This window comes from Ascaphus truei, chromosome 3, assembly GCF_040206685.1.
Source record: "Ascaphus truei isolate aAscTru1 chromosome 3, aAscTru1.hap1, whole genome shotgun sequence".
In the NCBI taxonomy this organism is placed as follows: domain Eukaryota; kingdom Metazoa; phylum Chordata; class Amphibia; order Anura; family Ascaphidae; genus Ascaphus; species Ascaphus truei.
Window position 1 is genome coordinate 70,074,081 of NC_134485.1, and position 25,789 is coordinate 70,099,869.

The following is a 25,789-nucleotide window of genomic DNA, read 5'->3' on the forward strand; positions in this document are numbered from 1 at the left end:
TACACAGTCACACGAAACAAGCACCCTGCCAAGAAAACACACTGAGTAAACCCATAGCGAATACTTTCGGTTATAAACTCCCTGGGAGCCAGGAAGGAAGGGTTACATACAGAATACAAATGATATAAAAACATAATAATAATGTGGTTGCAATACAATTCTGATTGACTGGCTGGATCTGGACTGTGGATTTGACAAATTGACCTGCCAGTGGTACCATACCACCCATTGCAGATATCACCGGGGGCCTAATGGGGATGTCTGGCCTAGTGTATGAGACACTGTCTCCTTACACATACTCACCCTCCCCTGTCTGTGACCCAGCTCCAACTGACTCGCATGGTCTGTGCACAACAATGTATCTTTCTCCAGCAGGAGAATCTTGCATTGTCTGCTGTGGCATCAGGTGTATCTCTGCCTCTAAGTTTCCTGGGACTTGTAGTCCAGTGCAGACCTCTTTTACATTTGGGTCGCATGCGCGATCGCTACTGCACATGTGCGATCCTGTAATTGCCGCCACTGCACTCCTCTGCACAGGCTCTATCTTTAATGGCCGCTGCTGACGCTTGAAATCCTGCGCATGCTCGAACACTTGTGCCAACCTCAATATGGTCGCCTTAACTCCTGGGGCTGTACTGCGTGTGCGCGAGCTCCTGCGCAACACACTATACATGGCGGTGCCCTGTTGTATATGCCACCGGGAGCCCCAGGTGATGCGATCGCCCCTGCAGCTCCCCGACATACCACAGGGTCCCCGTTCTCCTGCGGAGGTAATGGGGGCCAGAGGGAAGCCTGCTACATATGTAATTGTCTTTTTTTGTTTTTTTATTGTATTTATTTATTTTTATGTTTTTGATTGCCCATTTACTGCTAATGTATTAATCGGTTCCCCTTTAGGGTACAGGTACAGGCAGTGCATTTTTTGGCAAATGCTTGTTTACAATTGATTGTTATTTTTTCTATTTCTGTTTATTGTTTTCACTAAATTGTTTGGTATTTGGATGGCTTGTTTTAATTACATTTAGTATAACATAATTCTTATTCTTTTCCGGTTTTGGTGTTAGAATAATTTTATTGATTGGTAGTTGAGGCGTTGTAGTTATTTTATTGTTTTGGTGTATACTGTAGGTGCTTGTGTATTTCTTTAATTGTTGTATATTTTTCGCTACATGATTTTTTGTACAGCTTGGTCATCGACTGCTATAGTGGCTTATCGTGCCCAAATTATATGGTATGATGTACCACTGTGCCAATCAATGGGTAGAGGGTGGGGGTACTTGTGCCAGGGTGGGTGGTTAGGCCTCCCAGGTGGGAAGTGGGTGAGGGTGGGTTAATCCCTTAATTACTATAGCGGATATTAACTGCTAAAGTGATTAAGGGGTTAGGGGCCATTAGATTATATTTTTTTCTTGTACTCTTGCTGCCAATGGAGGACATGGACCTGGAGTATGGGGATGAGGACTCCCTTCATGATGGCAGGGGTAAGTAGAAGTTGTATTTACTTTATTTATGCTGGCTGGCTAATGTTTGATTTTGAATGGGCAAATGAGCTATTATCCATATGTGAATAATAGTAATGTTGCCCATTACTGTACTGTACAGTATTATTTATTTATTTATTTATAAAATATTTTACAAGGAAGTAATACATTGAGAGTTACCTCTCGTTTTCAAGTATGTCCTGGGCACAGAGTAAAACAAATAATACATGGTTACAAGTACAGTTACATAAATGAGCAGGGTATATATTATATACAAGACATTGCGTGCACAGTTAAAGAAAATATATATGGGGGCGTGGCCAGGACACTGAGCTGAGTAGACGCAGGTCTGATCAGCTCCATTACAAAGGGACACAATTAGGTGTTATTACCCCCTAAAAGAACACCCCTAGCAGCAGCAACACCAACAAAGTGGAGGAGAACTACCCACTGGATTGACCGTCCGATTCTCGGTCTTCCCTGCAACCGGCTCGCTGTTCGGTGGGACACGGGACAGCCAGCATCTGCCGAAACCCCCTTGAGGCTTCCAAGATGGCCGCCATCCGATAGAGTGACGGATCCTGAAAGCGCCCTGCAGAGCCTCAAAAAACAGCCTAAACGGGGGGAAAGTGCTACACAGGAGGGGGAGACTCACCGCGCACCCCGTGAAGTCTCTAGGAGGCGCGTAATAGCACCGGAGCCCCAGACCCACCCCCCCAGGAGTGAGGCGAGCGCCGTGCAGGAGAACTCCCCACCGGGTAAGCCTGCAGAGACATCCAGCCCGGCCCCGTGCTGCGGGAGGGCTGCAGCTGGTGTGGGGTCCCGGCGGTGTGTTGTGGGAGCCGCCGGCAGCGGCGGGAGAGCCCGATCACCGAAGGCTCTGTAGGAGCGGCCACGTGGGGAGCTGGGAGAAGAGCAGGTGGCCATCTTGCCACTGCAGCGTTCTGAGGCCCTGAAAAGTTAGGGGGGAATCGGGCCACAGTAGCAGCATAATAACGACCCCCTCTCCTCCCCTCCCCTCTACACAAGCTCACTGGGAGGGGTGTGGAAAAATCAGGGTTAAATAAAGCAACCAAATAAAGCAACCAGATCTCTGCATCCCCCCCCCCCCCCCCCCAGTACACCAAACTGCTGGCTCGGGGCTGCTGCAGAGAGGGGATAACCTGCAAACATCCCCTTGGCCAGCTGGCCTGACCCTCTGCTACAGGGTGCGGCGCAGGAACCACGAGTCACCCCTTCACCCCCAAAGGAGCCGTCCCTCAGCAGTGCGAGGTGGGGAGGTGCTGGACAGGAGAGGCTGTGGTCAGACTCCTGAAGGACAGCATAGAAGATCAGGAGAACCGGGACCGGAGGCAGAACCTCAGGATTCAGAATGTCCCGGAAACGGTTCCCCCTGAAGCAATAAAATCTTACGTGACTGACCTCATTAACACCCTGTGCAAGGACCTGGATAAAAGAGATCTAGAAATAGATCGCGCGCACCGCGCACTGGGCCCCCGCTCGAATGATCCAAAATGAAGGCGGGACATTATAGTACGCCTCCATGGCTACTCCACGAAGGAGAAGGTTATGGCGGCGAGCAGAGAGGCGAACAATTTAACTTTTCAAAATGAGCCGGTACAAATATTCAGTGACCTCGCCAAGATCACAATTGAGCGCCGCAGAGAACTCAAACCACTCACCCAAATACTGCGGGAAAACAACATACCCTACCGATGGGATTTCCATTCCGGCTTGTCGTAAGCAGAGGCGGGAAGCAGAGATCCATCAGACTGCCAGAAGAGATGCAGGGATTCGCCCGCGAACTAGGCCTGGCGCTGCCGCATGCACGGAACACCGCGCGGAGGGTCTCGCGTGAAGCAAGCCAGGAACGAAGACTCACAAGAGCATCGGAGAGATTGGCCGGCCAGCAGGAACAACAGACCAGATCGCCCAGAGGAGCAGCCCTGCGACCCAGAGCCCTTACCTCCCGATGGGAGACCATGGAGAAAACCAGCGTGTCTACGCAGTCCCGTTAGTTGTTGTTCTACCAACCAGTTGACCAAAGAGTCCCCAGCACACCATGGCTCGGTTTGTTGGAGCCAAGATGTGCACCCCCACAAGCAGCATAGGCGAGTTGAGAAGCGCGGAGGCAGGAGAGGGGAAACCTGATCCACCTGGTGGCCTTGACGGCCAAGCCCCGCTGGGAACTCCTCGACCTACCCGTGGACATCACCCAGACCAGGTTTGATTGCCCCCACTCCAGATAAATGTTATATCTGGTCCCGGTGAGAAATAGCTGCCCCCCCCCAATCAGACTGATACAGAACCCGTTACCCCTGTTGAGACTGTTAAGCGCTTTTTCCTGTGCTGCGGAACTTACCCTCCCCCCCCACCTTGTTTATGTGCAGCTTACATCCCTGTTGAAACCCAAGTTGTAGCTATGTTATAAAGCCCCTTAATGTCAACTACAATAGCCTATACGATGGAACAACACCCCCCCCTTCACCATCACCCCCTCCCCCCCCCTCACCATCACCCCCCCCCCCGTGCCCCCTCCCTCATCTTCATCCCACCCCCCCCCTTATTTGTCCTCCCTTCCCCCCCCCCTAACCCTCCCCCCCCAACTCGCGACGGCGAGCGCACAACAGAACACCTACCTATTACAATCTACACAACACCCCCAGTATCAAACAGCCAATCCCACACTGCTCCGGGTGTCCACTAGAGAGTCCCCTACCCCCCTCCCCCCCGCTTGCCCCCCCCCCCGCCCGCGATCTCTACAACAGTGGTTTCGCAATAATCCCCCAACGGACCTAACCACAATCACCCCTCCCCCCCCCCCATTACCCCACCCACCCCCCACACCCCTTCCCCAGCCTCCCCACCCCCGGATAGAACGAGGGGTTTGAACGTCACCAACAAGGCTCCCCACCTCACTGCACGCAAATAGAGCTGAGACCGTCACTTCATAACTGTCAATACGATTTACCAGCGTAAATAACGGTACACTTACCATACAAGTGACGCACAGCATTACACCAAAATACCTCCACTTGCCTCTTCCCCCCCTCCCCTTTCCCACAATCCCCATCACCCCTCCCCCCCGGATACCAAACCAAATACCCCCCCCCCACCCTATACCCTGACCCATCCCTCTCCCCTGCCCCCCCCCGGATATGATGAACCCCGGCCCCACCATAAAGGTTCCCAACCTCGCCGCAAGCAACTAAAGCTGAGACCACCCTGATGTAACGGTCTATTTGTATTGCCAATGTGTTCTACCAATGTGAATATCTGTGTATCTAATGTACATGTATATATGTATAGGTATATGTGATTCAAAGCTAGCTGCCAAAACACTCACCGCAACCTCACCCTGATGCCACCTATTCCACCTCCCCCACGTACCCCTTCCCCTCCCCCCTAAACCCCCCCCCCCTACAGAACCACCCAGCACCAAGATCACCTTACCTGTTACTCCGGAATCCCAAGACGCCACTCCCCTTACGACGTCACAATGAAAACAGCGAGCGGAACAGCACCCCGAGTTGGCCGCATAACCTCGAGAAACCGCTACGCAGCTCGCACTGAGCAAACCAATCCGCAGACCCTAAGGTGTGCACTTGCAGCCCTATAGAAACCCCACCATGACCCTACCCCTAACTACTCCCACCCATCCCCTCATACCACCTCTCCCCTCCCCCCCCCAGACACCATAGTGAACACGCACCCCTCCACTAAACCCCCCCCCCCCATATACAACCAAGACGCAGCTTATTATGGTTTAACTGTCCACATGGCCTATTTACATAATTAACTGACCACCTATTGTACAAACGATTACTGTATGTATAACCTACTGAAGTGAAGAATTGTATAACTACTGTGCAGGTGAACCAAACATAAGCAAGGCGCCACAATGCCTACCACTCTCCTTTCCATCGTCATCCCTCCCCCCCTCCACCCTCTCTCCCCACCCCCATCCTTTCCTCTCTCCTTTCCTCCCCACCCATATCACCCCTCCCCCCTCCCTCACCCCCCTCTTTTTCTCTCTCCCCCAAATCTCGTGCGCTCATAGCCCCTACAATATACAGAGGTACCAATTTACACACAGAAGAATCACCCCAAGTCCTATACGTTGCACAAAGAATACCAGCTCCCGATAATAAAGAACACTGATACATAAAAGACGGCATGATAATCTAATGTCAATAGCTACCTACATGCAGGGAATATACCCCCACATGTGACGCGGAAATGCGCTCTAGAATCTCTCTTCTGTCTGGCCCTCCTCCCCCCCCCTAAATCACCTTCTCCTCCCCCTCCCCCCCCTGCCCCCCCCACTTACAGCCTCCCCCTCCCCCTCTCCCCCCACCCCTTCCCGTATGAGAACAAAGGGAGTGAATGAGAATTCTGGAGGGGAAAAAAACACAAAGAACCAGAGGGTTCAGCCCCCCACCCCACACTGCCCACCAGATGCTGACACCGAAGTCCACCTCGATGGGCATTATCGCCCAAAAGCCGGTCGCCCAAGGACCAGGCAAATACCTGTTAGGTTCGTGCACGAACCTCATCTTCCTGCTCTCTCTACCGCTGATTCTGTCCCAGCGGTCCTACCCCCCATCCCCCCCACCCCCCCTTACCCCCCCTCCTCGGACCATTCAGTAAACCTTTCAAAACTACAAGCTACCTTACAATGTTTGCAAGGGCTAAGAACACTCTTGAGCCATAGAATCAGGGCCCCCCCAGATGGGAAGGGAGGGTTCTTAACTACCACAACCACAAAAGTCACATATGGCTTCTAACGCCCCAGTGAAGATAGTGTCGCTCAACGTCAAATGACTTCAAAATAATAGAAAAAGGAGGCTTGCCCTCCAAGACATGAAGCAGGCAGGGGGAGACATCGTATTCTTACAGGAAACCCACTTCACATCTCAAGACCCCCCAAATTTGTACAAAAAAGTGTTTCCAACATGCTTTTTCGCATCATTTAGTAGTAAAAAGCGGGGAGTGGCTATACTAATCAGACAAGGAACTCCATTCAATCATGTCAAAACGACCATGGATCCAGAGGGTAGATTCCTCGTGGTATATGGCTCCTTAGCGGGCTCGGCAATCGCTCTAATCAATGTATATGCCCCAAACAAAAATCAAACAGAATTTCTGAAAACAGTGCTTGAGGGCATAGACCCGGGATATCTGTCATCGATGATAGTGGGAGGAGACCTAAACATGGTTTTAACCCCACCGAGGACAGATCAACCACAGGGGGTCACCCCTGTTTTGGAACTTACTGATAACATCCTTAAACTTGAGCGATCCCATAAAGCTAACCCTGCAAAAAAAATCTATAAAGCCTTAACAATAGCCAGACAAAAGCTCAAGCAGACCCAACTGGAAAAAGTTGAAAAAGCCCTTAAATGGACTAATCAACATTATTATGATAAGTGTAACAAGGCGGACAAGCTTTTGGCCAGCAGATTAAGAGGCAACCAAAAAAGGTCCCAAATAACAGCGATTAAGAATGGGTCTGGCGAAACGCAATATAGCGACAAAAAAATAGCGGCGGAGTTCACAAAATATTATACAGAACTTTATCATTTACGACCTAAAAATGGTCGATCAGCACCAAAAGCATCAGAAGCGATCAAAAAATACTTAGATAAATGTCAACTCCCCACCCTGACTGAAGAGGACAATGAGGTCCTCAATGCAGAGATCACGAAAGAAGAATTGGAAGAAGCGGTAAAAGCACTAAAGATCTCCAAGTCTCCTGGCCCTGATGGCTTCACAAATGTCTATTATAAGAGATTCTTGCCCATACTATCCACGCATCTACTAAAAATGTTCAATCATTTTATGGAGGGAAATTCGATCCCCACCTCCATGTCCCTAGCCAACCTAGCCATAATTCATAAGGAAGGCAGAGACCCGATGCAATGTGGAAGCTACCGTCCAATCTCCCTTCTCAACAGTGACCTCAAATTATATAGCAAAATTTTGGCCAACAGATTAAACCCCATTCTACCGAGACTGATTAACATCGACCAAGTCGGATTTGTGGCAGGTCGACAAGCCTCGGACAACACACGTAAAATAATTAATATTATCGAGCATATCCACCTTACAGGCACCAAAGCAATATTACTCAGCCTAGACGCAGAGAAGGCGTTCGATAGAATTGACTGGCAATTTTTAGACCATACCATGCGTAAATTTGGCTTTCGAGATGCATATTTAGAAGGGGTCCGCAGACTTTACCAAGATCCATCCGCAACGGTAAAACTACCAGGAGGTAATGCCCAGAGCTTTGGCATTCAAAACGGCACGAGACAGGGGTGCCCCCTGTCCCCTCTCCTTTTCGCACTAACTATAGAACCCCTGGTGGCTACAATTCGAAACAACGTAGATATTCAAGGGATAGAAATTGGGCGTACGCATTACAAAATATCCCTCTTCGCGGATGATATAATACTAACGCTCTCAAGACCCCACATTTCCCTCCCAAACTTACAAAAAGAGCTTCTAGACTTCGGAGCTATATCAGGTTATAAAATTAATAACGATAAGTCCGAAGCCCTGAACCTCAACCTGCCAGAGCCAGAGATGAAACTCCTTAAACTAAATTTTAACTACCGATGGTGCTCCTCCCATATCAAATATCTGGGAGTAAAGATATCGGGGAACTACCATTCGCTATACCATCACAATTATCCGGCCCTATTTCGGAAAATAAAATTAGACCTAGAAAAATGGGGGGCATACCAAATTTCATGGATCGGGAGAATGATCTCGGTGAAAATAAACATACTCCCCAGATTACTATATCACTTCCAGACACTCCCGATCCACATCCCTGGCACAGAATTGAAAAATATCCAGAAACAAATTCTCCATTTCATCTGGCAGGGGAAAAAACCAAGAGTCGCAAGATCAGTTCTACTTGCTTCGAGGGGGAGAGGGGGCCTGGGGGTCCCCGACATTATGCGGTACTACCAGGCCACCCAGTTAAGGCAGGTAGTAGTATGGAACGCGGAACCCGGCCAATATTGCTGGCTAGACATAGAAATGCAATACGCCGGCACGCCTTCTCTGCCAGCATGCCTTTGGTCCCTGAGTAGGGAAGATTTGCAGAAAAACAAATTCCAATTAGGACCAATGAGACATACATGGGAGACCTGGACGAAATGCAAATTGAAATTCAAGCTCAACTCATACCAATTATCCAAAATCCCAAATTCGCACCAGGATGTGAGCCCAGGCAATTTGAGCAATTTACAACCAAAAACATAAGGGCGATTGCTGACTTCCTGAGCTTTGGGGAATTCCTGAGCTATCAAAGGCTACAAAGCAAATATGAAATACGGGGATTGAATGTCTTCAAATATCTCCAAATTCGGCACTATGTCCAATCAATATCACCAACGTTGGAATTTCCCCCTCTCACGAACTTCGAAAGACTGTGCACAGAGACAGCGCATCAAAAAGGTCTGATAACGCAAATATACTCAGAACTAGAAAGAGCAACAGATGCTCCAGTTCATGACTACATGTTCCATTGGGCAGCAGAATTGGGCATAGTAAAAGACCAAGAGGATTGGGAAAGTATTTAGGAATCAGCCTCAGGAACTTCCATATGTACCACAATCAAAGAAAATATTTACAAAATACTGTTTCGCTGGTATCTCACCCCAGTTAGAATAAATCAAATCTACCCTCTGGCTTCAGACCTATGTTGGAGAGGCTGCGGACAAAAGGGTGACATGGCCCACATATGGTGGTCATGTCCAGAAATTCAGAAATACTGGGAAACCATACAGACTTTAATCACAGAGGTCACAGACCTCACAATACCCATTGATCCGCTGACCTACTTGCTGGCCAGGCCAATCGAGAACATTGACCGCCCAACAAGTAAATTGATCTCCTTCATTCTCACGGCGGCTAGATGTGCGGTGGCGGCCTCGTGGAAGAAGGTGTCTCCCCCCCCTAGGCAAACTGTTAAAAACAGAATACAGGAAGTTATGTTAATGGAAAAGCTCTCGGCTTTTCTAAAAAGGAAAACGGAGCACTTTTACAATACATGGGAACCGTGGCTGTCCCGTATGACAGATTAGTGACGACCATCTCCCACATTAGAAGACAGCAGTAGTGGAAGAGTACAGTACAATGGTCAGAGGAGGAAGGGTCCTCCCTTCCCCAGACCCTGCCCCCTCCCTCCTCATTTCTCCATCACTACTTCTCCCCCTCCCCACCCTTTCTCTGTTTCAACCCTCACGCCAACCCTGCCGACCCACACTTGAAGGTCAGGGGAGCGTTGAGTCTTTCCCTCTTTCTGTCAATAAAACAAGAAAAACCTGTATTAGGCAAAATATTCTTTATTCTGTATACAATGTATTTCATACGATGCCTAATAAAAACTTTTGGAAAAAAAAAAAAGAAAATATATATTATGAGCATATGAAACAGTTACAGACCAGGTTAAAATGTGAGACAGCCTTAGATTTGAAAGAACTTAAACTGGTGGTGGATGTGAGAGTCTCTGGTAGGTTGTACCAGTTTTGGGGTGCACGGAAGGAGAAGGAGGAACGTCTGGATACTTTGTTGAGCCTTGGGACCATGAATAGTCTTTTGGAGTCTGATCTCAAGTGATAAGTGCTGTAAGTGGTAGGGGTGAGGAGCTTGTTCAGGTAGCTGGGTAGCTTGCCCGTGAAGAATTTAAAGGCAAGACCGGAAAGGTGAACTTTGCGCCTAGACTCTAGTGTTGACCAATCTAGTTCTTTGAGCATTTCGCAGTGATGTGTGTTGTAGTTGCATTGGAGAACAAAACGACAAATTGAATTGTAGAGGGTGTCAAGTTTGCTAAGGTGGGTTTGAGGAGCCGAGCCATATACTATGTCTCCATAGTCAATAATTGGCATTAGCATCTGCTGTGCAATACGCTTTCTCACCAGGAGACTTAGGGAGGATTTGTTCCTGTAAAGTACCCCTAGTTTGGCATAGGTCTTGGTTGTCAGGGTATCAATGTGCATCCCGAATGTTAAGTGGGAGTCAAACCATAAGCCCAGGTATTTAAAACTAGTGACAGGTGTTAGGGTGGTGTTAGCGTTCGTTCTAATCAGGAGCTCAGTCACTGGAAGCTTTACAAATTTAGTCTTGGTCCCAAATACCATTGTTACAGTCTTGTCAGTGTTTAAAAACAGTTTGTTTTGGGAAATCCAGTTTTCGAGACTCAAAAAGTCAGGCTGAAGTATGTGTGGAAGGTCAGAGAGGCTATGGCTGTGTGCATATAGGATTGTGTCATCTGCAAACATGTGTATTGAGGCTTCCTTACAAGCTGTGGGAAGATCATTAATGAACACTGAGAAGAGTAGGGGCCCCAGAACAGAGCCGTGCGGGACACCACAGGTGATATCCAGGGGGTTTGAGTTAGAGCCTGAGATGGACACATGTTGGGATCTTCCTGATAGGTAGGACTGAAACCAGTTTAAAGCATGTTTCCCTATTCCAGAGCTCTGGAGTTTGTTAAGCAGGATAGCATGATCAACTGTGTCAAAAGCCTTTGCAAAATCTAGGAATACTGCACCAGTGAGTTATCCCCGTTCCATTCCACACTGGATTTCATTGCAAACTTTTAGCAGGGTAGTTACGGTGGAGTGTTTGGGACGAAACCCAGATTGGAATTGGCTAGGGAAATTTGTTTTGGTATAGAAATCGCTTAATTGGGAGTGGACACATTTTTCCATAACTTTGGATAGAATTGGGAGAAGTGAGATTGGCCTGCAGTTTGAGACAGTGTTTTTGTCCCCACTTTTGAAGATTGGGACAACTCTGGCAGTTTTCCAGGTCTTAGGGATATGGCCTGCAGACAGGATAGAGTTGACTATGGACGCAATTGGTTTGGCAATGGCTGGAGCACCAAGTCGTAGGAACCTAGATTGTAGTAAGTCGGGTCCACCTTGGCTGCTTAGTTTTAATTTGAGGAGCGCTTGTATAATCTCCTCTTCAGGTACTCGGCCAAATTGAAAATTGTGGGCAGTGTTGGGAGGGGGTGGGACTGTAGGGGTACTCCCAGGATGAGATTCAGGTTTGTGGTTTGGGCTGCGTTTCGCTAATTAGTTAGTGGCACACCCCACAAAGTAATCATTGAATGCATTTGCAATGTCAGTGGGGTTTGTCAGAGTAATATCCCCCTTAGTGATATTACTTGGTTGTTGATGGTTAGGAGCCTGGAATATATTGTTGATAACCTTCCAGAAGTTTGCTGGGTTTGATGTATTCTGGTGGAGATTGTCAGAGTAATATTGTGCTTTTGCATGTCTTGTTTGCCTTGTGCACATGTTCCGCATGCATCTGTAGTGATTGAGATCCTTGGTAGTGCCAGTTACTTTGTAGCTTTTCCACAAGGCATCCCTGAACTGGTAGAGTGCTATAAGGTCAGGTGTAACCCATGGAAGGTGGGCCCCCCGTACCCTTATTTTGCGTAGTGGAGCATGGGTATCGCAGAGTTTTAAGAACTCGGATTGGAAATAGTCGAGCGCAGAATCAGGGTCGGGAATTAAATCGATTCTGTGCCATGGGCAGTTGGTAAGGTCATCCAGAAACTGTTGTGGGTTAAAGTTTTTAAATGTTCTAGTGAGGAGAACTTTAGGGCTTGAATGGGGCGGTTTAATTTTTCTTACACAGTACACGATTGCATGGTCACTGAAAATATCAGGAAAGATACCAGAGGATTGGATTCTGCTGGGGTTTGAGGAGAGAATCCAGTCTAGCAAGGAATGTTTGTGCTATTTCAGGTTTATCCGTGTGGGTTGGGAAATGAGTTGCGATAGGTTAAGTGACTTGAGTTGTATCTGGATTTTGTGGTTTTTAGGGTCAAGCCAATTGAAGTTGAAATTCCCAAGAACTAGCAGCTCACTTTTCTCATTCAGAGAGGAAATGGAGCCAAGAAATTGGGTGATATCAGTCAGGGATTGTAGAGGGGCTTTAGGGGGGCTGTAGATTCAAGCAAGATGGGCTTAGAAAAGGGGAGGCAGATTTTGCCAACTAGAATTTCAAAAGAGGGTGGGCTTGGTGGGCAATTTAACAGTGTAAATTGTAATGTGTCTGCAATATAAAATAACACCCCTCCTCCTCTCTTTGACTTATCTCTCCTAAAAATGGAGTATCCCTGAATGGCAATATTTGCATCACGGGTTTTAGGGGATAGCCATGTTTCTGTAAGAACGATGGCTTTGGGTTTATGCATAAGGCACCATACCCTTAGTTCGTCCAGTTTGGGCAGCAGGCTCCGGATGTTTATATGGGCGACATATAGCCCTTTTTGGAATTTAAAGGTGGAATTCTCAGGGGCATGGGACAGAGCTGAAGTGGGAGGACCTGGGTTAGGTTCAATATCACCTGCTAAAGAGAGTAACAGTATGAGTAGAAATTTGGGTAGTTGTTTGCAAGTTGTAAATTTGTGGTGTTTGCCATTTGAGTGAGCAGTGGTTGGTGTGCTGGTTTTTAGAGTTCTCCACCAACAAGATAGTGCAAGGCTTCTGAGTAGTCCACGGTGTATGGTGATGTTGGGTGTGGGTCCGGATGGAGGAGTTTGTAGTGGGTAGAGGGAGTAACATCTCCATGAGGCCAGGAGAAAGAAAAAAGTTAAAATACATAGCAGGTTCATGATGCCAGAGGTAGGCAGTGCTGCAAGGAGCTGTTGTGAGCAGAGTGAGTGTGACCAGACTAAACAGCAGGTGTGTGCCTGTTCCTTGTCAAATGTTTAGCTGAATTGCAATGCTAGAGTTAGTTCAGGGTTTCAGTGTATTGTGCAGTCAGTTTTGGGAGAGACTGCAATAAATAAGTTGTAAAGGGGTGGGGGGTTGAAATAGGCAGGTTAGCAAACATGGGATCATAGTGTGATCTGAATAGCTTACCGTTTGTTGTCTTGAGTAAAAGAGTTTGCAGTAGATCCAGTCCCCAGTCACCTCTAGTCAAACTATAGTCTAACTGTATTTATCACTTAAAAAGCTCACTTTAAATGCCTCACTGTCTAATGCCTAATGCAGTTCCTCCAAAGATGCAGTATGTGTTGGGGGTTTTGTTGGGGGTAGAGGAGGTTGGTACAGTGGCGACACACTTTATTCTAACTTGGCTAGCTCCGCGAATTTCAGATTATCCCGGTTATGTGCGGTTTTGTGTCGTTTTCGCCCGGAGTGTATTGCGTTATTTTTGCGGCTGTGATTTAAGCATTTTATTCCCGCTGTCTGCCATACTGCAATGTCGTGTAAAAACTCATGGGGGCATTTGCGAGCTGTTGTCTTTGAAGCCGAGAAGCCGTCCCCTGGTGAGATGTGTTTGCAGCAGAGAGAGATCCGCTGCTCTCTCTGCGCAAACATCGGCACATAAAAATGATTTAAAATACATTTTTATTCATAGTGTAGATGTGCAGGGGGTCTCCGGAGCTGAACCGCATTGGTTTCAGGTCCGGGGACCCCCTGCTTCCCGAGATACAGGCCCCTTTATGGGGTTCCGGTATCCCTCTGCATTTAAAGGTCCCGATCACGTAACCGCGGAATGTAAACAAAGCAGAGGGATACCGGCACCCCCTAAATGGGCCTGTATCTTGGGAAGAAGGGGGTCCCCGGACCTAAAACAAAAGCGTTTCCGCTCCGGAGACCCTCTGCACATCTACAGTATGAATAAAACACCCATATCAATAAACACTCGTTCCTTACCTTTGCGGCTATGTGCTATGGTAACGAAGCAGCATGAATGTATTTTTAATACTATTGTACAGTGAGCAGGGGGTTCCCTGAGCCACAAATCAAAGCTCAGGGGACCCCCATGCTCCTGCACAATATTATTAAAATACAGAAATGCTGCTTCATTACCATAGCTGATAGCCGCTAAGGCAATGAAGGGGTTAACCCACCATGCCCACTTTATTGTGGGTAGCAGGGGTGTGTGAAGGGGGTATTTGGCCCTTGGTGTGGGTTTAGGACTTGCGGGGGGGTTGCGGGTGCACTTAACCCCTTCACGACCGTAGCAGTTAATACTGCTACGGTCATGAAGGAGTTAACCCCTCACGCTACCCCCCGCAAGCCCTAAACAACCACCGTTGGGGCTAATACCCCCTTCACCCACCCCCGCTACCCACAATAAAAAAAATTCACACACAGCAGCCCCACAATAAATAAATAAATCTAAATAAATAAATAAATACATGAATATAAATATATATATATATATATATATATATATATATATATATATATATATATATATTGTGACAAACGCCCCTCTTTTGTAGCGCTGACGTCTGTCTGGGTTCTTCCCAACACAGTCTTCTAGGGTTATTTATACAAAAAACAGGATCATGTAAAGTATTACATTGCTTAACTCAGGCTTCTGCCTGCTTTATTTTCATCCCAGTAAGGGACTGCAGCTTTAACATGTGTAGGTTAGAGGCACTCAGATATTTTCATTCAGCGGTTTACTCATATCAGTGTTATAACATTTCACACAGTGTCACTTTTAAGAAATAAAAACCAAATCATATAAAGAAATCCTATCCCTTTCAGGGATCTAACTACACATCAGAATCAGCCTCTAACTGCTGCTGGTCCAACTAATCTGGTTCCCCAGCTTAAAACAATGCCCTCTCATTTAGGGTCACTAGATACCGCATAGTCTTTTAGAAACAGCAATAAACATTTGTTTGTCTTATCGGTTCGTGTTGAGAACTCGGTCCCAAGTGTCCAGGCAAATCCTCTGGTATTGTGATACTTGGAGGGGCCGTCCACCCCGAACTGGGTTCAGGGAAGCAGCGACACCCCCAGCCCCCAGGCTCTAAGGGGAGAGAGTGAAATGCAAACCTCTCTGCTCTAAATACCTGTGCAAGTGATTAGAAGAGCAGGTGAGGGAGAACTAGACCCATTGTAATCTGTGGTCTGGATTTTCCATCCAGCAGCCTGAGTTAATGTGAAGCTGTGGAACGGATCATTTTGAACTATTCCTGCACTTTCTGACCTAAAATGGGGCAGAAAGCTGCCTAACATCTTTGGACTATGTCACATATCCCCCTCCCCAGCTCACACCTACTAGGGTGAGTGGCCATGGACCTCACTGGGGTGAGCGTCCTACCTGAAATACTTAAGCTAACTCCCCAGTACAATATTAAGCATTCACATGACACGAATATTAACTTTTTTTTTTCACTGTAATTATGGACAATAGTTTCGTCATAAGAGACTATACTTGGCAAACATGTTTTGTTGCTCTCTATTAGGGAACTATTTTGAAAAATAAATGTCTATCACACATTCTTATAACCCAGGATATTCTAAATATATTCACAAAACCAGACAGTTTCTATTACCTCCCTGGGTTTTTCTACTCTAGAATATGAACCTCATATATTTACCAACAAAAAGGGCCATCAACCCTATATAGTAATTTGTAGTTTAGCTACATTTTCAACACAGAGAACCAATATAACATTGCAATATTGCCAAAATGCTTATTCTAGAGGCCTAATATAGCATAACTACACTATCTTATTTGCAAAGTTAAGTGTCCGTGACATAGTCACACGTGTAATAACAAAAAAATATCGGTCAATTCCCCAAACATTTTTTTTTCTTTGACTTCCAGTCCATTACATCCCCTGACTTTATTTCATAGCCCGCTGCAACCTGCAAATGACTGGACTGTTTCTTTAGCTTCTGACGGAACTCTGGGGCCGGATAGTCTTGTCTTTATATTGTGGCCCAGGTTGGCGAGATCCGGAAAAATTCAAGGCCAGCGTTGACCTTCGTCGCTTTTGCTTTGCAACCTTTGAACCTTAATGGTACTTCTTACTGAGATGTCTCCTCTCATCAGAAATCTTTGATTTCCCTTTTCGAGTCATTACCAGGCCTTTGGGTTTTGGAGACCTAATTGCCTCTGTATAAGCGTAGTCCATATTAACAATGTCATCAGGATTTTTCATCAAGTTTGTGTTTTCAGGAACTGCCACCCACTTGGCTAAAACATCTTCTGTGGCGGCCTGGGTGTGTTCACTAGTTTGATAATCTTCTGGACAACATAAATGAAATTGAGGATCTGGATTTTTGAATCCCAGATCAGGGAGTATATTCTCAGTATTCTCAGGAGGGTGCCTATCTGTTTCTGGAATAACAGCAGCACAATCAAAGTCAATTCTTTCTCCTTCCTCTTTGTCATCAGTGGGGGCATCGAGTTTACTTTCCCTGGTCTCCTTTTGTGACCGTGTCTCTTTTAGCCTTGGAATCTCTTTCTCCAACTTCATCTTTATAGCAAATCGTAATATTGCAACAGCATGGAAGATATGCGTATAGGAACGTACAGCTTGCTTGGTTAGGAGGTAGGATTGATATCCCGACTGAACCACTCTAGCGGCTTCTAATTCAACTTCTTTGGAGTTGAGTCACGATTCCATATCTGTCATCTGTTTCAGCGCAAGGTTTAACTCTGTTTCCTTTTCTCTATTCTTGACCTGCAGCTGCAGGTGCTCCTCCCGGGTCTTGTCCAGCTCCAGCAGCAGCCGGGCCCCCTCATTTGCCGTGTGGTCCAGCTGCTTGTGGATTTCGGCCATCTCGCTTTCATAGCGCAATGTCAGGCAGACCACCTGACAGACGGACACCTCCTCCCTTTCGGCGCACTGTATCTCGCGCTCAGCCATCCGCTTCTGCAGCTCTTCCTGTATTTCTAACGTTTCCTGGATCAATTGCTTCTCCACTTTTCCTGCTTGGTGAAGCTTCTTATCACCTTCACTGATCTGGTCAGTCAAGTCTGAATTTTTCTGTGTCAGAATTACATTCTCTCTCTTTACAGTCTCTAAATTACTCAGGGCATTCTCACAGGTTTCTTTCAATATTCCCAGCTCTGTGTTCAGACCGTGGCCCTCCAGGCGTAAGTGTTGAACCTCTGTGCTGAGCGCGTGAACCTCTTGTAGAGCCTTCCCGTATTTCTGTTTTAGGATAGCAATCAATTTGTCAGACTTAATCTGTTTATCATCCATGGTGGCAATTACGGTGTTGGCCTTTTCCAGACTAGTCGTCACCTCTTCCAGCTCACTCCGTAAGAGAGACTCTGTTTTCTTCAAAGCCTCGTGCTCTTGTAAAGCTGGGAGTATACACCTCTGTAACTCGGCGTTCGCTTCTCGCTCCTTATTGTTAGCTTCTTGCTCCTTCTTCCAACATTCTCGCTCCTTCATCAATCCCTGCCGCAGGACTTCATAATCATGGCGGGCAGCTTGGAGTGCAGAAACCAAAGCCTCTTTATCCTGGATCAAGGATTCAGATTCCCTTTGCTCCTCCTTTTCCTTTGCCACTGTTCCCGTGACAATTCTGCCGGTCATTCCGGTCTGCAGCACATCTCGGCGCCTTTCTGACGTATGTCCTGACAGCGCAGGTTCAAGTGGCTCGGGCACTTCCCCTGTAAATTGAGGAACAGTTTTCTTTTTTTTCTTCTTTCTCTTTGCTTTATTAGCTCCAGAGATATAAGTGGTACTGGGCAAACACTCACTGGTAGCTTCCACATTTTGCTTGCACTCACAGGGCGTTGCTTGCTTTTGCAGTTGTTTGTCTTTGAAAATTTTGGGGCACACATCTTTCATGTGACCTACTTCACGACAGGCCCAGCATACTAAATTCATCTGTTGGTACGGCTCTCCATGGGCCACATACGAGTCGTCGTCATGATCATCGTATGGCCTCAAGGGACACTGTTTTTCATGATTACGTGCATTACAAAACAAACATTTCACGTCGGCCATTTTAGAAACCCGGCAGGGACAATTTGCTAGCTGCAATTTCACTCACTTCAGCAACTTACATACAGCACTTGCTAGCTGCAAATTCACTCACTTCAGCAAAAGGCATTAGTTTTACAAACAGCACTTGCTAGATGCAATTTTTTTTTCTTCAGCAAAACATTTTGGTTTTCTGTTTGGGTTCAGGGTGCTATTGCATCCACACTTTGCACATTCCCTGTGTATGCTAGAAGCACAACTGATATACACAGTGGGACAAACTTCACTCATAGCATCTGTACTTTAGTTCAGCTGGGCGGCCATTTTAAAGCCCCGCATTTATTTGCAAACCCACAGACTTTTTAGTGTCGACCCGCATTCTCCACCATATGTGTATGTGTAAAGGGGCCTGTATCTCGGGAAGCAGGGGGTCCCCGGACCTGAAACCAATGCGGTTCAGCTCCGGAGACCCCCTGCACATCTACATTATGAATAAAAATGTATTTTAAATAATTTTTAATGTGCCGATGTTTGCGCAGAGAGAGCAGCGGATCTCTCTCTGCTGCAAACCTATCTCGCCCCCGCCGGCCTATAGTATCATTGATGTGCATATACAGTACTGTATGTGTATGTTAAGGGTTATAGGGGTTGTTGTTATACAGTTTATATATATACTGCATTACAATTCATGAATTTCTGCCATCAGGCGGACACGCGAAGCATTGCAGCCTATTAAATCCTGAACCATTATCAATTAACACATCAACCGCACGTCAGCCGGGCATGACCCGTGGCTGGGAACGCAATAGGAACGCGGCATGCCCCGGGTGAACAGCGTTGCATTCCAGGAACAAGCCAGGGAAAAAACGGTGATTTTTTAGAATAAAGTCTGCCGCATCAGTAGTAGGGTTGTTGTGTTTTTGAATGTTTATTGTTGGTAGCGGGGATGGATAAAGTTGGCATTGGCCCTTGATGGGTGGGTTTTGATACCTACCGGGTGGATAGTGGTTGGGGTTAACCCCTTTATTATCATAATTAAGGTAATGAATGGGTTAACTCCCGCAACTCCCCGCAAGGCCTAAACAACCACCAATGGCCAAATGCTACCTTCACCCACCCCGCTACCCAAAATAAACATGGCACCAGTAGTTAACCCTTCATTGCCTCCGTGGTTAGCCGCTAAGGTAATGAAGTTGCCTTTAAATAAATTTTTCATGCATCTAATTCATGCTAGGGCCTTCGGTGCTGTATTCATGTGCATCAGCTCCGGGGATGCCCGGCATCAATCCGATGCAGGAAATATGCATTTTTTTCATAAGTCCCTCTCTCGCATCCACCTCAGAAATTTCTCACCAGCTTCACACCAATTTTTTTTGGCTAGAGGAATTTAGGAGGAAATCGCCATTCTAGAGCTGTGACTAGCCTTGATAAGCTTATTGAGGCTACTAGAATTGCATTAATTTCAAAACTGGTGATAAGGAGCTTATCGTGATTCACCTGGCAATGTGTTTTGGATGAGAGACAAACATGGCGATTCAGCCCACTTATCGAGGCTTTCTGAATCGCTTGAGGCATTTTTAGCTGATAACAGCTAATTATTATTTTATCTGGGACTTTAAGTTGAGCCCAGAATTGTATGTGTTTGTTTGATTGTGAGGTTCCCTTCATGTGGTACCTTAAAAATCTCCAGATTTTTACGTTTAAATTGTTGCATTTTACATGATATAGAATATTATAATTTTATTGATTAACTTTGGTGGCATTATGATGAATGAACAGGTACACTATCTGTTTCTTCAAAATAGAGATAATAGAATGGGATTGTTAAACTCGGTTTTTAATGAGGAAGTTTATTCATTACCAGAACCTGAAAATATTGGTCTACACACCTGGTCTATTAAATTAGAAAGATTATTCAAAGTGGAAATACAAGCATGGTGGGATATGATTAGTATACAAAATTATCTTAAAATGGAAAGACTACCCAGAGGCTTACAAATACTGTAAGTAGCTCAGGAACCCACCTATCTGATAGATAATAATACATTTATCCAGGAAGGTCATCGCTTGCAGGATAACTGCTCGTTCCACCTAATGCGGTTGTTTATACAAGAAACATAGAAAGATGTTCTGTTATTGAAAAAAGAAATCAATGACCTACAATTTCTAATTATGACAGAATGTAAAAAAGATACAGAATTACAAGAATTAGATAAAATCCTGGATAAAAATATCACTAAATATGAGCAGGAAATAATTGAGGTCAAGCAAAATAAGTTTATGAGGGATAAAATGGATTAAAAACATAATACACAAAGGACTTGGAATATACGTGGATCTAATATGATGGGAAATGAAAGAAATTTGTCAGCTAATAGATCTCACGGAAATATTACAAATCCCCAAGAGAAAAGACATAATATATGGGAGCACAAAGGGATAGATCTTATCAATAAAGATTTAATACAAATTAAAGAGAAGGACATAATAAGAATAAAGAATATAATTATTGTGGGCATGGTTTACAGTACCACAGTGAAAATCAATTGTTAGAGGGGGTGGTAGGCAGTTGCACTGAGGAGGTTGGTTTGGCCTCCCGGGTGGGTAGTGGGAGAGGGGGGTTAACGCCTTAATTACCATATCAGTTAATAACCACTAAGGTGATTATGGGGTTAGTGGCCAGTAGTTAGTTTTTTTATTTTAAGGTTGCTGCCCACAGAGGCCATGGAGGACAGTGATGAGGACGAGGATGGCCTTCATCCTGGCAGGGTAAGAACAACTTTAATTTACTTTATGCTGGCTGGGTAATGTTTTATTTTTAATGGGCAAATGCTCTATTATCCTGATATGGATAATAGGAATTTTGCCCATTATTGTACTGTATGTGTTGTGCGGAGGGGGAGGGGGGTTGGGAGTAAAGGGGGTGGGTAGTAGGGTTGTTGTCTTTTAATTTTTCTTGATGTTAGAGGGGTGAGTGAAGGGGGTAGTTGCCCCAGAGTGGGCAGCAGGAGGGGTTAACCCCTTGATTACCATACCGGTTACCATCGCTATGGTAGTGAAGGGGTTAACTCCTCCGGAAACCTTCCCAGTAGGCATAACCACCCACCCTGGAGAAACGACCCCCTTCACCCACCCCCTCTATCCTCAAAAAAACAGGTACTCTGTCTAACCTATTCATTAACTGAGCAGCTAGCGCTAAGGTAATTAAGCTGTTTTTATTTGATTTTAATAACATAATAATGAAGCAGGGGGTTTCCGGAGCTGAACCACATTAAATTCAGCGTCGGGGAACTCATGCTTCACGAGTTACAGGCCCCGTTATGGGGTGCTGGTATCTTCCTGCATTGTTTAAATCTCCCGCGTCATGTGACCAGGAGATTTAAACTTTGCTGGGATACTGGCACCCCATACCGGGGCTTATAACTCAGGAAGCAGGGAGTCCCCAGACCTGAAATTAAGTGGTTTAGCTCCATAGACCCCCTGCTTCAATACTGTGTTATCGAAATCAAATTAAAACAGTGTGATCGCCTGTTTGAGCTTTGCAGGGAGATTCAGCTCTCTTTATGAAGTTCTTACAGACTGCAGGTGATTGCATGGGCAGAAGTTAGAAAAAGGCTGAGATAAGGACACTGTATCCCAAGCAGTACTGGCATTTTCCTACCTCATCGTTTCAAACCTGTGATAATTCTTTCTGAATACATTGACAACACAAATATCAGACGGTGAGGTGGGGTCATGCAAAACCATTCGATTTGGCATTGATAGCATTGAAGCTACTAGAATAAGCACCAAATTATTAGAGAAGAAAAAAAAGTGTCCTCTGGCGCAGTGACTCAGGTATAGTTGTTGAGGATAGTACAGATAAATGCAAAAAAATATAGTAATAAAGGTTATATACCTACTAAAGTACTTATAATAAAGTGCTTGCACTTACAAATTAAATGTGGCTTGTACTAGCAAGGGTTAAACAGGAAATGCTAGGAAACTTATACTGTATATGGCCTGTACTGATGATTTTCTTTCCATCCGGAGTAGCAGGGGATTATCAGGAAAGGCTAGGTCTCCAATATATTCAGAGTCTGCAATGAAAGAAGAGAAAAAGAGAGAAAAGATCATGGCACAATACATTTATTAATAAGAGATTTGTTAGAACAATATTGCACTTACAGCCAATATGTATTAAAACAGCATTATAGATAGCTTCCCAGTGTGTGGTAGTTGGCTTCTCCACTTTGATGGTAGGCCTGCTCACACCAGATCTTACAAAGTCCACGACCCACTTCAGTGATGTGTGTAAGGAATCCACTACTGGCTTTGACTATAGCCTTGCAGACTTTTGCAGTTGCAAGCTTCCTCTGGCAATCTATGGCACATGTGCTGCTTCTCATTGCAGCTTCTGCCCTGTGCTTCAGCATTGGAGGAATACTCGCACACCCTCCTCCTGTGATTGGATCTCCGCCCTTTATATCCTGGGCATTGGTACTGAACCAGTGCCGAGCATAACTCCTACATGGGACGTTACTGTCTCTGCCACAAACCTCCCCAGGCCTCTCTCCTAGCGTTCTTACCTTCCAAGTTCCTGAGTATCCAGAGGCCTGTTCCTGTCTCCTGTGCTGAAGCGTTGTTGCCAGCACTGGTATCTGCTGCATTCACTCCTAGCAGTGGTTACCCCTATTTCCTGGTACCTGCTGCATTCACTCCTAGCAGTGGCTACCCCTAGTTTCCTGCGGCCTGCTGCTATCTCTATGCAGTGGCCTGCCTTGGATTTCTGCGCTGAAGCGTTGGTTTCCCCGACGCTGCCCTGCGGTGTACTTCGGCCAGCCTGCTTTCTCCCCCTGCTGAGACCGGCGTCATGGGCCGAGGCCGCTCCTCGCGCAGAGGCCACTCCCGCGCTCACGCTCCTAAGCTGAAGCAGGGAACTCCTGTCTGCCTGTTGCCAATTCCTTGCTACGACTACGACCACCCGGATGTCTTCTATCCTGACCCTGCTTCGGCCATCGATTGTCCTGTCTTCTCCTACTCCGACTTTGGCTTCAATAACGACGATGCTGCCTTCTCCAATCCTGACCCTGCGATGTACGACTACGAACTGCGCACTCCAGATCAGTCTGCGCAGACTAAGGTCGGTGATTATATAACCCCACCTCAGCCCCGCGGTCCGGTCCCAGTTTGTGGCGAGCATCGGCGTAACAATGTGTCAGCCGTATCCGTCACCTCACAACCTGGCTACCCTGGGTCTTTTGCCCTGCCAAATGAAATTGAAGAATCTGTTTTGGATGTTCTTTAGTTCAGAACCAGGAACGTGGACCGGGAGAATGTTCATCTTTATCGAAATCATTCTTCCGATCCAAGAAATCTGGTAACCTTCCCATTTATCCAGGTCTCTCTTGATTTTGCCAAACAGAGCCGGGTAGTTATACTGATATAAGGATTGGTAGTTCTTTGATACATTCACTCCCAAATATTTAATGTATGAAGAACTCCATCTATAACTAAAGTTCAATTTGAGCAATTTCACTTCTGATTCTGAAAGACTCAGGTTAAGGGCTTCAGACTTGTCACTATTTATCTTGTATCCAGATATTTTGCCGAAATCTCCTAGTTCCCTTTGAAGGTTAGGAAGGGAAGCTTGGGGTCTGGATAATGACAAGATAATATCGTCCGCAAAAAGCAAGATCTTGTAATTTGTTTTTCCTATTTCTATTCCTTGGATATTTATATTGTTTCTTATTTTTGATGCCAGATTCTCGATAGTGAGTGCAAAAGGAGGGGGGATAGTGGGCATCCCTGTCTCGTACCATTTTTGATTTGGAATCTTTCGGTGTTCCCACCTGGCAATCTTACGAGGACCGATGGATTTTGGTATAGGGTGCGGACCCCTGTTAAATAGGATTCGTTAAAGCCAAATGTTTCCATTGTGGTATTGAGAAATAGCCAATCAATTCTATCAAAAGCCTTCTCTGCATCTAAGCTCAGAAGCATTGCCTTGGTGCCTGTGAGGTGTACATGATCAATTATATTGATTATTTTGCGGGTATTGTCCGAGGCTTGACGCCCCGAGACAAACCCCACTTGGTCCAGATTTATAAACCTAGGTAATATTGGATTTAGCCTGTTAGTCAGGATCTTGCTATAAAGTTTAAGATCGTTATTCAGGAGGGAAATTGGTCTATAACTCCCACATTGCATAGGGTCTTTCCCTTCCTTATGAATAATAGCAATGTTTGCCAGTGACATTGACGAGGGAATTGGGTTTCCCTCCATGAATGAGTTAAACATATTCAGTAGGTGTGTGGACAGTATGGGTAAAAACTTCTTATAATAGGCATTAGTGAACCCGTCTGGGCTGGGGGCTTTGGAAGTTTTCAGTGTTGTCACCACTGCTGTCAACTCTGCTTTTGAGATTTTGGAGTTAAAGGCGGAGTTTTCTTCGTCTGTTAGTGTGGGAAGGTTGCAGTCATCAAGGTACAGTAGCGGCAGCTTTTATTCTTACATTTGCCGGCAGCAGGCCGGGATTTACTCCGGCTGGTGCCGGTTGTAGACCGCGCGCCGCCACATATACCTCCGCACACCCCCCTCCACCCCCCGCACATTTCTAACCCCCTTCCCGACACCGAACCCTGCTCCTGCTCTGTCCCTCTTCTTCCCCGCACCACCGCTTACCTCACTTTACACTCCAGGGGTGTCGGGGAAGCCGGGGAAACCGGGGAAGCCAGGCGCGGACGTGACAGTGACATCACAGTGACGCCGCGACAAGCCGCGTCACCACGCTTCCCGCACGCATCCTGCCGTGCGGGAAATGTGAGAATAAAAGCTGCCGCTGCTGTAGTTTGTGATTACCTCTAATTTATTGGGCTCTGGGTCGCTACTCTGTGTCCTTAGATTATATAATTTGGTGTAGAATTTGGTGAATTCTTCGGCTATTTTTATTTCGTTATATATTACCTCACCAGACGTATTCTTGATCGCTGTTATTTGGGATCTTTTTTGTACTCCTCTTAGCTTGCTAGCCAGAAGTTTATCGGCCTTGTTGCCTGTATCATAATATTTTTGGTTAGTCCATTTAAGGGCTTTTTCTACATTTTCCAATTGAATTTGTTTAAGCTCAGTTCTATTAGTAGTCAGATGTTTATATATTTTTTTTGAGGGGTTCGCTTTATGTTGTTTTTCCAAATCGAGAATTTTGTCTGTTAATAATTTTATCCTCTCCATTTTAACTTTCTTTTTGTGGGAGGCAATTGAGATTATTTTACCTCTGATTGTGGCCTTATGGGCTTCCCACAAAATTTTTGGGGATGACACCGAACCACAGTTAATATTGAAATACTCCTTGAGGGCTTTTTTGATATCTTTCTCTACTTTGATATCATTTAATAGGGAGTCATTCAGTTTCCAATTGTAAGTGACCGTTTTTGTAAATGGTATTGAAAGTAACTGGGGCATGGTCCGACCAAGTTATCGGTCCGATGTCCGAGTTAATGGCGGATTCTAGAATGTTCCTGGTTGGCAAGAAAATAGTCGATACAAGAGTACGTCTGGTGAGGGTGGGAGTAAAAGGTGAAGTCCTTCT

At 45.9% G+C, this 25,789-nt stretch overlaps 1 protein-coding gene across 1 annotated transcript in view; it reads left to right on the forward strand.

The window, feature by feature from the left end:
• The first annotated feature begins 1,435 nt into the window (after window positions 1-1,435).
• The window catches only part of LOC142490647 (uncharacterized), a 50,639-nt gene continuing 26,285 nt past the window's right edge, over window positions 1,436-25,789 (forward strand). Inside the window, exon 1 of the mRNA XM_075593065.1 lies at window positions 1,436-1,481. Within this exon, the coding sequence (XP_075449180.1) occupies window positions 1,436-1,481 (46 nt within the window). The remainder of the gene's footprint in view (window positions 1,482-25,789) is intronic.